Source organism: Panthera tigris, chromosome C2 (assembly GCF_018350195.1).
Source record: "Panthera tigris isolate Pti1 chromosome C2, P.tigris_Pti1_mat1.1, whole genome shotgun sequence".
NCBI classification, from domain to species: Eukaryota; Metazoa; Chordata; class Mammalia; order Carnivora; family Felidae; genus Panthera; species Panthera tigris.
Genome location: NC_056668.1, coordinates 102,727,260 through 102,740,465, shown reverse-complemented (window position 1 = coordinate 102,740,465; position 13,206 = coordinate 102,727,260). Strand labels below are relative to the sequence as shown.

Sequence of the window (13,206 nt, the reverse complement as noted above, 5' to 3'; positions counted from 1 at the left end):
ATTCAGCAGTATACTTAAAAACTTGTATTTGTTTTTGAGATAAACACTTTGAAGGAAATTGAATAAATCTTGTTTTTGCTCTGCAAAGGAGTCACTATATCAAAGCATTTAACTGGAGCTGTCGAGTTCCTGCTGGTAGAATATTACTTCCAGTCTATTTATTAGCGTTTCTTCCTGTAGCCCAATACATGCTTCCCCCCAACCCTCCACTGAGTGAAATCACAGAAAGAAAGCAGTTTCTTTTCCCTCCCCCTTCTCCCCCTGGCTCCCCAGCATCACGCAAGGCCAGGCAGCATCGCAAGTCACAATATCTAAATTTACTTTGATTATGTTTTGTTCCTTACACTTAAAATTTTTGTATCATAATACTTACTGGGTTATCTAAAATCAACATTGTTGATTTTAACCTGTTATAAATCCAGACTTTTAGAAGGCATTTGAAATAATTCATGAACCGTGTCTGAAAAGAGATAATTGCCTCCAGCCTATTCTTTTGCACTTGAAGTAAAAGAATTTTAGGTATCAGCAGTTTACTAGAAAATAAGACTTTAGGGGGCCCATATAATTTATTCATATCTTTTCATATGTTGTAAACAAGGATAGGATACTTTTGACAGGAGCTTATGAACAGATTTTTAAAAATAGACCCTTTAGTACAGAACAAGTATCAAGGGAGCATTTTAAATATGATTCTGGTAGGTCTCTTAGGAGCCAACTTCCCAGAAAAATTTTATATGAAATTTCTGATTAAAAAAAAAAATCTGAAGTTGTAGATTTAAGTTGAGAGAATACGGCTGGTATGTGAGGTAAGGTCTTTGTGTTATCCATGGTCCGATGCACAATGCAGAATGTACAAAAGAACCTAAAGAGACACCTATCTCACATTTCAGGCAAGATACAAGAGTGCATAGAGAAGGGAGCTTTTCAGATCAGAGAGTGGAAGAAGACACAGTATTCATGTAAGTTGGTAAGTTGTAAGCAACATTTACAGAGGCAATGCCGATTCACAGAATGCAACTAAGATCAATTAGAAATTGTACTGTGATAGCCACACATTTTGGAGAAAAATTCCCAAGCCAGACGAATGTGGATTGGGATAAAAACATAGGCGGTGTATACCACCATAGCAAAAATGGTTAGTAAGATCGTATTGAACATGGATCGCTCCCAGGGTTCCAAGACAGCACAGCAGCTAATGATTTGGTACTGATAGTAGAGCCAGGAGAAATAGTCCTTCACACGTCTGAAATCCATGGTCGGCTCCTTTCAAGCTGCAGAAAGTCTGTCCTGTTAACAGATGAGAAGAGAAATAAAATAAGGAACCAAACACAGAAGCTCCTTAGGTTTTCGTGGTCTCCGCACGTTAGCACCTTTAAAAACATGTTAATGATCACTGAATGGATTAATGTGAGTATTATATAGAAATAATACCCAGTATGTTAATCATAGGAATTCATAATATTGTCATTATGAATAATAATTAGTACTAGGATTAATGGCAACAATATTAGCAATGATAATATTTATCTAAAAATGATAATTGCTAGTAATAGTCTAGTGAAAATATCTAAAAATTGAGGCTAACCACATTTTCTTTAGCCATGTGTACAAAGAGTGAGAAGTGTGAACTTTCTATTTCCTACAATATGTATTCTGGAAGAATATTTAAAGAATGGTGCGCAGAAAAGAGTTAATATAGCAAGCCTGAGGCTGCTATCTTTAGAAGGATCTGCTTGCAAGTTTGGCCCTGGGCTGGCATCTGGGAACTTGGCTTTTGGAATGTTCTCTCCATTCCCTAATGGATAAGGATGATTCACTACACCTAAACTGTGCAAATGACATAATTCATGGTGAACACCTACTTTATTCTGGAAGTCTGGAGTTTTGGTAATTGTCAGGCAAAGATGTCCATGGAACAAGCCCCAGTGAAGACTTCAGTGCTGTGTCTCTGATGGGCTCCTCTGGGCAGAAATATTGCATGTGTATCACTGCACTTTTTGCTAGTGGAGAAAGAAGAGCACTTGGTCTGTCCACTCATGGGAGAGAGAGAGCATCAGAAGCCTCTAAATGAATTTTTTTGGGATACTACCTGTATCTTTATTCCTTGCTGATACTGTTATACATCTGTTCACTGTAATAATCCTTATCTGTGAATATAAATATATATTGACTTCTGTGAGTCTTTCTGGTAGGTCATTGAACAGGTGGGTGGTCTTGGGGATCTCTAAAACAAACGGGAAGCCCAAAGTTGGATGGTCATTTGACTTTTGGGTAGAGAACTTATGAAACCACATAAAAATGTTTTCTTGGTCTCACTGTGATTAGATGGATCACACTTACAACTATATGCATCTAAAACCTCCTAGAAAGAAGGGCATCTATCATTTCTAAAAAAGATTCTTGGGAAGATTCTATAAGGTTTCATAGACATGATAGGTGTCTATGGTAATACAAGCTGACCTTTGTGCCTCTTCTGCTTACTCCTAAGAATATAACGGTGCCACATCATCTAATTCCACTTTGAGAACGCTTCCTATTCAAATCACAGTTAAATTTTTTAAAGATCATTTCTATTTTCTGACCTGAAAATGTCTCTTTTCTTTGATTCTTTTTCGTGAAAGTATGATGTATTTGCTCCATAGGACTGTGGACTCCTCAGGCTATGGTCATAAGTAAATATGTGCTGAATGAGTGAGTAAATGAATGACAAGCAACCAACTTAAAGAAAAATAATAGTTATAGATCACTCAGAGTCCCAACCTAAGTAGGATATAGTTAGCTATTATTGACTTTCAACAGTTTGGCTTTGATAATAAGTAACTCTTTCTGATAAGTGTAATTTCTACAAAAAAAAAAAAAACCCTGAAAATGAAAAGTCTTTGTGTTACCAGGTTGCGATTATCTGTAATAATGGCCAGGGTAATCCAAATAAATGGATGATACAAACTGAAGTCATTGCACTTTCTTATGAAAAGTCAGCCTCCCATCTTTCCTAAAAGCCAAAGTAGGAACTAAGTAATTGGATTTAAATGCCTTGTCCTGGTAGGAGGACCTTGGTAAGAGCTGACTTCCAACATTATTTTTCATTCCTAGCTTTGGTTGCAGAGAAAGAGCAAAGGCCAATAGAATTAGGTCTTGGAGGAAATGAATGACCGAAGAAGTGGTAATTTCAGTGAGTGATATTATCCAAACAACCAACATTTTTCACTGATAGGCTGAAATGGAGAAAATGAGGAGGTATCACCATTTGAGCTGTTAGGCTGTCCCACTAGACTACTGTATATATTATATTTAAAACTCTATTCATGACTACCCATACTTGCTTCCTCTTCATTACCTAGATAGGATTCAGGGTGGCACCAGGTAACTGTTGGGGAGTGTGAGAATACCTTCATCAGGTATCATGTTCCAGGTTGTACTGGGAGAAGGTGGGAGAACAATGACTCAGACATAGGCATAGACCTATGGCATAGATCCCTTAGGAAACTTGGTCCGGTTGAGGAGACAGGTAGCAATCAAATAATATACACAAATATGTAATTTCCAACTACATTATGCCCTAAAGGAAAAGAGCAGTGTATAAGGGGCTGTGGGAAACCTGATCCAGTCTCAGCATGTCTTGGAGGAAGAGATATTTGAGATGAGATTCAAGGGATGACTATAAGTCATACAGATAAAATGGGTAGTCAGGTGGGAGAATGGCCAAGATAGGGATCAAGTTGTGTTTGTGCCAAAGTTAAAGGTGGGAAGAGGGTTGATGGATGTTTGTGGGAGGCAGGGAATGGAGCCATAGAGATCTGGGGATGGAGGGTGGGAGTAGGAGAAAACTGAAGAGAAGGGAATGGCCAGAGTTAGGCAACCACTGCAGGGCCTAGGTGGATAAGCTAAATATTTTGTCTTTATCCTATGAGTGAAGGGGTCTCTAAGGGTTAACAGGGGAATGCTGTGGTAGGTTTGAGAGAATGAGGAGTTAATTTCATATGGACACATGGCCTTCCCTGCATTCTAAAGCCAAGTTGAAGTGAATTTTAAGCCCAGTGATTTCAGAAAACCTGTCTCTGTTCTTCCATGGGCGTTACTCATTCAGGATCAACCTTGTACTAAAAATCTGGTTAAAATATTTTTTTTTTTTTAAATTTTTTTTTTCAATGTTTTTTATTTATTTTTGGGACAGAGAGAGACAAAGCATGAACGGGGGAGGGGCAGAGAGAGAGGGAGACACAGAATCGGAAACAGGCTCCAGGCTCCGAGCCATCAGCCCAGAGCCCGACGCGGGGCTCGAACTCACGGACCGCGAGATCGTGACCTGGCTGAAGTCGGACGCTTAACCGACTGCGCCACCCAGGCGCCCCAAAATATTCTTAATACTCTTTTCACTTTTATAAATGAGATAAATTACTCATTTACAAATTATTTATAGAAATATCATTGACTTTTTCTCTCTACATTTTAGCTTTTAAAAATACACACAAGCCATAGCTTTGTTTTCTAAAATTAAATTTCTTGCTTGAGCAGCCCCGACGGACACCTTGATTGCAGTCTTGTGAGAGACCCTGAGCCAGAGTTGCTCAGCTAAGATGTGCTCAGATTCCAGAGCCACAGAAACTGTGAGACAGTCAATGTTTATTATTTTAAGCTGTAAAAAATCAATCAACCAGTCAATCAAACAATAGATCTAAAGCATACCAACATGCATTACACCAAAGGTGGATACCTGGTAGGACATTGATTACACATTGCTAACAATTTAGAGAATTAAGATTTTAGAAGTTTTTCTTGTCTTGCTAGTTTTTCCAGTCCTCCGTATAATTTTCTAACCCTCTCGGTAGCCATCTCTGACATGTAAAAAATGCCTTTATTGTCATATGTCACTTCGGTCTCCTGAAGTTCTAAAAGTTCTAAAAGGCATTGATTTCTCCCCCCACTTGGATTATTTTTTCCCCTTATTGATGAAAAGCAATTTTAAAGATTGTTTACTGTTTCTTAGGTAGAAAGATAACTATATAAATTAGTCACGGGGATGAAAAGCACAGCATAGGAAATATGGTCAATAATAATTGCAATAACTGTATGGTGACTACACTTATGTAGTGAAGTGCTGTTAGTGTGCTGAATCACCATGTTGTACATCTGAAATGAATACAACATTGTATGTCACCTATATGTTATTTTTTAAAATGTTTATTTATTTTGAGAGAGAGGGAGTTTGAGTGTGTGCAAGGGAAGGGTAGGGGGAGAGGAGAAAGAGAACCCCAAGCTGTGTGCTGTCAGCACAGAGCCTGACACGGGGCTCGATCCCACGACTGTGAGATCATGACCTGAGCTTAAATCGAGAGTTGGATACTGAACCAACTGAGCAACCCAGGTACTTTAGTATGTCAACTGTAATTTTAAAAAATTACTAATGCAGTTGAAAAAAAATGGCATTATAGTATATTCTAGAATCTGTGTGCATTTTTACAGAATAAAATGGGATAAAATTGTGTAAAACATTTAAAAAAAGAAAAGGTGAGAAGAGAGAGTGGGTTATTATTGGTAAACCATCTGCTACAATCTATTGTTGGAATATCACTATATTTAGGTTCTAGATTTGCTTAAGTAATATATGTCTACTTCCTTTTGATTCCATTTTTAAATTTCCTATGGGACTGCATCCAAGATTTAAAAAACCCACTTTTTAAGATGAGTAATGTGGGTAGAAGAATTCACTCATTCATCAACAAATGCATTTTGAGTACTACTGTGTGATTTCTTCTGAATAGTAATGGCTTCAGAAGGAATCTTTCCCCAAAATGGACCTGCAGACAGGAGATGCTCTTACAGGCAGCACGCTGGACCATGCAACAAACACACAATGGCTGAGGGGCCAGGAATGAGTACCACATGGGGGAAAGGACATGGAAAGATGCTAAGAAGGAAGCTAGGAGAATAGGCTGAATTTGGGGAAATAAGATGGCAGAAATGCAATGAAATGAATTACCCATAGGTAACATAGAACTAGATGAGAGGAAACATCTTGAAGTCTTAATTTCTCACAATGAAGGGTGGAATTAGTTTGCTCACTTCCTTAACGACCTAATGCCCTATCCCAGTAAAGCTAAACAAAGAACTTAAAATGGTAACCTGCTCAAGCACACAGTGAATCTCCTTGTTTTTGGTTAAGCGCTTTTGAAAGATGATTTCCATATATGGAAAAGAGGGAGGCAGTAGTTTGTTACCTTTAAAATAATTTTTCCCTCGGGGCTCCTGGGTGGCTCAGTTGGCTAAGCATCTGACTTCGGCTTGGCTCGGGTCATGACTCCCTTAATTTGTGAGTTTGAGCCCTGCATCTGGCTGGCTGCTGTCAGCACAGAACCCACTTTGGATTTGCTGTCCCCCTCTCTCTGTCTGCCACTCCCCCTCACTCTCTACCTCTCCCCCGTTTGCATTCTCTCTCTCTCTCTCTCTCTCTCTCTCTCTCTCTCTCTCTCTCTCCCTCTCTCTCTCTCTCTTTCAAAAATAAACATACATTAAAAAAATTTTGGTCCTCTAAACTTGATGATTTTAAAAACCTTCCTAGATCTTTAAGGAAGCTGTACTTTTAGGGGTAGCATTGCTTAAGCAGATAGTGATGTGGCTGCAGGGGCCTAGATGGGTGTGACTGACAGCTGAAGCTGAGTGATGATACCCTTGGGTGAATTGGGAGGGCTGGAAGCCCCTATGGAACACAAAGCAATTGAGGCTTCCTGTAAGAGGTGGGAGGTGAAGCGAAGGGCAGCAGTGTTACTTGAAGGAATGGATTGTGAAGCGTAAGGAAAGGCTTTCTCTGGGCCATTGTTTTAAAAACATGGGGACCAGTGTGGTACTACATTCTAAGGTGCCTCACGGATTTGATTTATCAGAGTTTCTCTAATAATAATAACAAAACAATTTGGATTATTTATAGTTTGGGAAATGCTTTTATTACATTTGCATAATGCAGAGTATGGATTTGGGAATAAAGATAGATGTTGGTTCAAGTCCTGACTCCTGCACATACTGGCTGTGCGACCTTGGCCCAGTACTTACCTGTTTGGGGCTTCAATGTCCTCAGTTGTAAACTGGAGATAATAATCCCTAGTGTTTAAGTTTGCTGTAAGGATTAGTAAAAATGAAACTGTAGCATCAATTCAAAGGATTTGTACATGGAGAAGCATATAGATAGGAAGTTAGAATCTAACTGGAAAAAGCCTTTCCTCTTTCCCTCCCTCCCTCCCTCCCTCCCTTTTATTTACTGAAAATAATTATTGACATGCCGGAAATTGCACTAGGAACTGGAGATTCCATGGTGACAGAGATAGTCACCATCATCTTTGAGGATTCTTTTTTTTTTTTTAATTTTTTTTTTTACATTTATTTATTTTTGAGAAACAGAGTGAGACAAAGCGTGAATGGGGGAGGGGCAGAGAGAGAAGGAGACACAGAATCTGAAGCAGGCTCCAGGCTCTGAGCAAGCGGTCAGCACAGAGCCTGATGTGGGGCTCAAACCCACAAACTGTGAGATCGTGACCTGAGCCGAAGTCGGACGCTCAACAAACTGAGCCACCCAGGCGCCCTTGAGGATTCTAATTCAGTTGAGTATATTCCACCCATATACATTATGGACAATATTTGCCACATGTGTTAGGCAGCTAAAGTGAAATCTAGAATGTTAAAATGAAATCTAGAATGTTAATGGAACTGAGATCCCCTAGACCAAATCACTCAGTTTAAAGAAAAGGGCCAAGTCTATGGGGCTAACACCAAATTGATATTAAATTTGTTGACATTTAAACTGGTTTGTCAAACTGAATGGAAGTGACTGGACCAGGCAGGGAACACCCTGTGTTTTGGGAATTAACATTGGATGAAAGAAGTGAAAAGTCCAGTGAAGGTTTTCTGTGGTCTTAGAAGACTCAGACTTGAGCAAGGACAATGGAGCCAGGTATGTAGGATATCTGGAAGACTTCAGCCCTACCCTGTTTCCCCTGTCTCTACTCTTCTTGCCCTACTCAGGACTCTTTCCTGAATCCCACAGTTCATATGCTCCTCTAACCAAATGAGGATCCTGATGCCTATTTAATGCAAATGTTACCTGGAACTGGCAAAAATTAAGGTTCTTGTTAGTGATGTACATCTTAGTATGGTTAAAAGACCCAAAGCAGAGTTTTACCAAGTTCAGGGGAGGAAGAGGGAGAAGGATTATTAGAGTCCTGGGAACCACAGGAAGAGACTGAATCCTACAGAGAATCCAGCAAATGAACAGGGACCTTGGGGCAGTGGAAAACAGTAAGGGCTTGGAAGTCCCCTAAGAAGTTATCCTACAATTGATTGGAGAGTAAGTGACTATATTTTATTTCTGAATGTCACTGCCCTTTTTTTATCAACAGATGATGATTTTTTTCTCTCACTAGATTTGTGTCCAGTGAGGAAGGAGATAAAGTTTCACCTCTTTTCCCAGAATGAACAGGGAGGACCTGGGGCTTATGACACACATTACTCAGGAGCAGGACTTTGTTCCGGCCTGAATGGACAAGAAAGGATAAATAGAGCAACATCAACAATGAAAAACAAACAACAACATGTGTTCCCATGAACCCATGTTTGAGTCATGAAATGAGAATACTGTAAAGGGAACGTGCAGGGATGTAACAAATGTGGAGGTGGGGCTTGCTCAGAAGTTCCGTGTTGTTTTCTGTCCATGGGAATAGGAGTGGCAGAAAGTTAGGCAACTGCAGTGAGAGGTAAGTAGCAGGTGGTTTGGCAGGGTGGAATTTACCTTGCTAATATCACAGAACACGTGATCCTGCACCTAAAGAAGGTACTCCAAATTCCTGGATTTTCTCAGTATGAGATCTCCCTTTCTAAACATTAGCTAAAAATGAATCTTCTCTCTTGGGGGATTAAAAAAAACACCTTCCAACACATTTTGGGTTAAATTTACTTCTAAAACATCAGAATCCGGGGCTGAGGAGAAAAGTCAGAAGGATTTGCAATTGATTTTGGGTTAATTCCTTTCTGACTTACTTTGGAACTCTATGTCAGTCACTCAGCTTTTGTGTGTGTGCTTCATATTAGGAACCTGAAAATCTGAGATGTGAAAAAATTATTCTGCCTGCTACAGAGAGAGACACTGAATCTAAAAAGAGACTGTGTCTGTCCTCAGAAGTAGGTTTCCTTTTGGAAGGAACTCAATATGATTTACTCCAAGTTCAAGCCTCCCTTTAATTAAGTAATTCATTTTTAAAAGGAGCAGAGTGATTTCCTTCCAAAGAGTACTATTTGAAAAGGGAGATAAAAAAGTAAATTTACAGTGGAGAAGACTGATTAGCACTACCTCAGCCAGTGGATCAAGGCCAACATCAATAGTGATAAATGATGTTAATGGTAGGTATCTATGATATCATGGCATGAAAATGGCACTTTGCCTCTGTGTTTTTATCCCAAATAACCGACAACCTCAGTCTAATCATGAGAAAAAACACCAGACAAAATTCCAACAGAGTAGCATGCTGTAGAATATGTACCCCTTAAACTCTCAAGGTCATCAGAAACAAGCTAAGTGTGAAAAACTGTCATAGCTCAAAGGAGCCTATGGAAACACAACAACTAGATGCAATGTGTTATTCCGGGTAGAATCCTGGAAAGGAAAAAAGGATACTAGGTAAAAGCCAAGGAAATACGAGTAACATACTGGCTTTACTGAATAGCATATCAACATTGGCTCATTAATTGTAACACATGTGTCATACTAATGTAAGATATTAGTAGGGGAAACTGGGTACAGGGCATGTGGAGACTCTGTACTATCTTCTCAACTTTTCTGTAAGTGTAAAACTGTTCTAAATAATAAAGTCTATTAATTTTTGGAAGGCAAAATAGTAATTAAGAAAGTCTTGAAAGGTCCAGAGTTATCCCTATTCCCTATTCTAAACTCCAATGAACTTAAACTCTGCACTTCTGGAAACGTTTTCCTAATAACTCTGAACATAGTTAAATCATACCCTTTCATAAAGGCATGGCTTTCAAACATTTTTACGCAGAATGGAGAGGGAAAGTACATTTACATTGTGATCCAGGGTACACACACACACACACACACACACACACACACACCCAGCTGCATAACCGAAACAAACATCTCTCAACAATATTATTCTGCAGTGCATGCTTTTTTTTTTTATTCTATTCTCTTTGATTAGCTCTACTGTATTCCATGTTATTCTTTTTGGTGATTGAAAAATATCCCAATTGTGAGCTACACCAATTGGAAAAACCCTCCTTTAAGGCTTAACTCAAGTGCCAGCTTCTCTGAGATGCCTCTGCACTGTCCAATATGGCAGCTACTAGTCACATGTGGCAATTTAAATGTTTAGTGCTCAGTAGCCACATGTGGCTCATGGCTACCATATGGGACAGCATGGATGTAGAACATTTTCATCATTGCAGCAAATTTTATTGGGCAGTGCTATGGATTCTCTCCATCTCTTGCTTGAACTAATGAAATAGCCTACCAACTTATCTCCTTTTCACCTTAAAATCTTCCATCCTGCTGCTGGAATTAACTTTCTAAAATCACAGATTAATTTCTCTGCTTGAAACCCTTCAGTGGCTCTCCATTTCCTATGATATGAAACATTTCTCTGAGGCCCTTCAGAGTCTGATTTCTCTACCTCTCCAGTAGCATCTCTGAACTCTCCTGCTAAATTCCATTTACTCTTAAGCTTCTATGCTTTTGTTCATCTTTTTTTTTTTTTCTGGAAATGCTCTTGTGCCCTTTCTTTTCTAGACATAATCCTGATTACTTTCATAATCCTAGCTCCTATATTCTCCCTTCTATGAAACATTCCCAAGAGACTTCTCCCTTCTATGAAACATTCCCAAGAGACTACCTTCCCAAGGGAAATATATTGCTTTCTTTTATGTGTTACTACTAGAGCAGTGTTTTAGCACTTACACCATATTATAATTAGCCATGTACAGTCTGTTTCTCCCCTAGACTATGAGGTCTTTGAGAACTGTGAATATGCCCCAGTCAGCTCTTTATCTCCACTGTCTGCAATGTGGGATACTTGTATGCTGGCTGATGAGCTGGATGGCTGGATGGATGGCTGACTGGATTGTAAGTGGGGTGAGGGCAGGGATCACACCTGTACTTATTTAATATTTCCACAGCACAATGTGGGGTACATAAAAGGTAGTGATGAATTCTCATTGTCTGCTTTCAGGCAAGGAGGTTTAGGCAGATTGTTTTTTATAAATTCAGTACAATCTGTCTTTTTGTAGGAAGGAAAGAAGAAGCTGGTACTAAGTTTTTTTCAGTGTAACAAATGCTTTTTTTTTCTTTCCTTCTCATACTGTTAAAAGTTCACAGACTCTGTGGGGAACAAAAAACTACTTGTGAAGTGGTTTTAAAGCCCATTAAAATGGCTTTTACAAGTGCTTACTCTAGGTGAGTAATAATTTAAGATTGGTAGGTAGAAAAATTGTTCTAATAGAAAAAAATCACAGGATGAGAGAACATCTGAAGACCTGAATTCTGTTTCAGCTTTACTGTTTTGTCATCATTCATTCATTAATTCATTCATTTTACTTTGTGTCCTTGAACAAGTTCCAAAATCTTCTGGGTCACAGCTTCTCTGTGTAAAATAAAGATAATTCATAATTGTCTCTAAGTCTGTCTCACTGATGTAAAGAATGTAGGGATAGGTTGTGAGCTCTTTAGAAGTCATAGTCATAGTAGTATTTGTTGTTGTGTCTTATGAATTGGTACTGCTTTAAACTATTTGCAAGATTTTCTTGTTATAAAGTCAAAGAGTCTGTGAAATAACGGTTGTCTATAACGGAGTGCTTTGTATATTTTATAGGGAAAAGAAAACCTCAACCCTTATTTGTGTTTGCTAGTTGGATTGCCTAGTAATTTTTTTGAAAAAATAAAAAATAAAACAACACACATATATAGCGATGACCACAAACCACTGCTTGAAAGGCACCGCAATCTCCAAGCACATTTTCAAATATCTTGGGCAGGGTTACCACATACCACTGTGTGGGCTGTGCCCTGCCCAACCTTAAGTAATAGTTTTTGTCTTGGGGACCTAATCAACAGCTGCTTCTTTATATGAACATGATTTGATTCACAAAGACACAAAGTTCCTATGATTAATGGCAAAACCTCCTATCATGTCTATGTAAGAATCAGGCATAATAGCAGTTTATTGGCTTCTCACTTTTCCAGATATCTTGCTCTAAGTTTTCTGTGGATGACGCCAATGTTTTCTGCACCTCATAGAAAGTTCCATCCTTGCTTAACATTTTCATGTGAATTTCCCTTCCATCTTAGAATATGCTCCAGCCGTCCTTTGGCAACCAATTCTTCACGCTGATACTAGGGTTAATATTGGAAGTCAGACCAGAAGTGATGGATTTGAACAATTCTCTAGATTCCTCAGAGAGGAAGGAACAAACAATTATAAGTCAAAGGATGTTACCGCTTTGGGCAAAAGTTACTCTAAGCCTTCCACTCTCGTTCTTAGAAGTGAGTTACTGAAATAGTACTAAAAGGAAAAAGTCTCACTAGCAGTTTAGCCAAGTTGTTGTTGGTACAGTGTTGGTTTGAATCATACAGGAAAGCAGAGTGTTTTTGTGGCTATCTGGACCAACTTTATTACCTCCAAATTTAACTGACACTAAATAAAAGCAGAACAATAGAAAACATGTGTTTCCAGTCCAACTCTCAACTGAGACCTGAGACCACTGGGCAGCATGGCATGTATTGAGTAACTGTAATTTCAAAGTAATCCTTGTTGTTTGGCATTTGCTGACAGATTCCAGAGGGATTTGTGAATTAAGGACATCTGCCTGGGAAAGAAAATTTGGAATTTGACTTTAACAGAAAATTTCAAAATAATTTAAGAAATAAACTATTCATACTAAACCAGTCTCTATGTTGGGTAGCTATCAAAAAGAAGATAAATATTTCAAAACTAAAAAAGAGCAGGAAGTACATTAATGTTGAGTAGATCAATAAGAAGAGAAATTTGCACTAGGGGAGATGATATATCTTGTCTTATTCCTGTTGTCCTTTCATTTACTCATATAGAAAAAGAGCAAGTGGGGCACCCGGGTGGGTTAATCGGTTAAATGTCTGACTCTTGGTTTTGGCTCAGGTCATGATCTCATGGTTCATGGGATCGAGCCCCATGTTGG

At 38.8% G+C, this 13,206-nt stretch overlaps 1 protein-coding gene across 2 annotated transcripts in view; it reads right to left on the bottom strand.

Annotated features, from left to right (window-relative positions):
* Positions 1–292: 292 nt before the first annotated feature.
* Positions 293–13,206, bottom strand: part of SPTSSB (serine palmitoyltransferase small subunit B) — a 28,906-nt gene continuing 15,992 nt past the window's right edge. The window contains exons 1-2 of one of the 2 annotated variants that reach the window (XM_042956594.1): positions 1,863–1,936; positions 293–1,287 (exon numbers count right to left, since the gene is read on the bottom strand). In XM_042956594.1, the coding sequence (XP_042812528.1) occupies positions 1,024–1,254 (231 nt within the window). In that variant the 5' untranslated portion in view covers positions 1,255–1,287; positions 1,863–1,936 and the 3' untranslated portion in view covers positions 293–1,023. Of the gene's footprint in view, positions 1,288–1,862; positions 1,937–13,206 lie in introns of those variants that run through there. The other variant, XM_015539378.2, reaches the window with a different exon arrangement.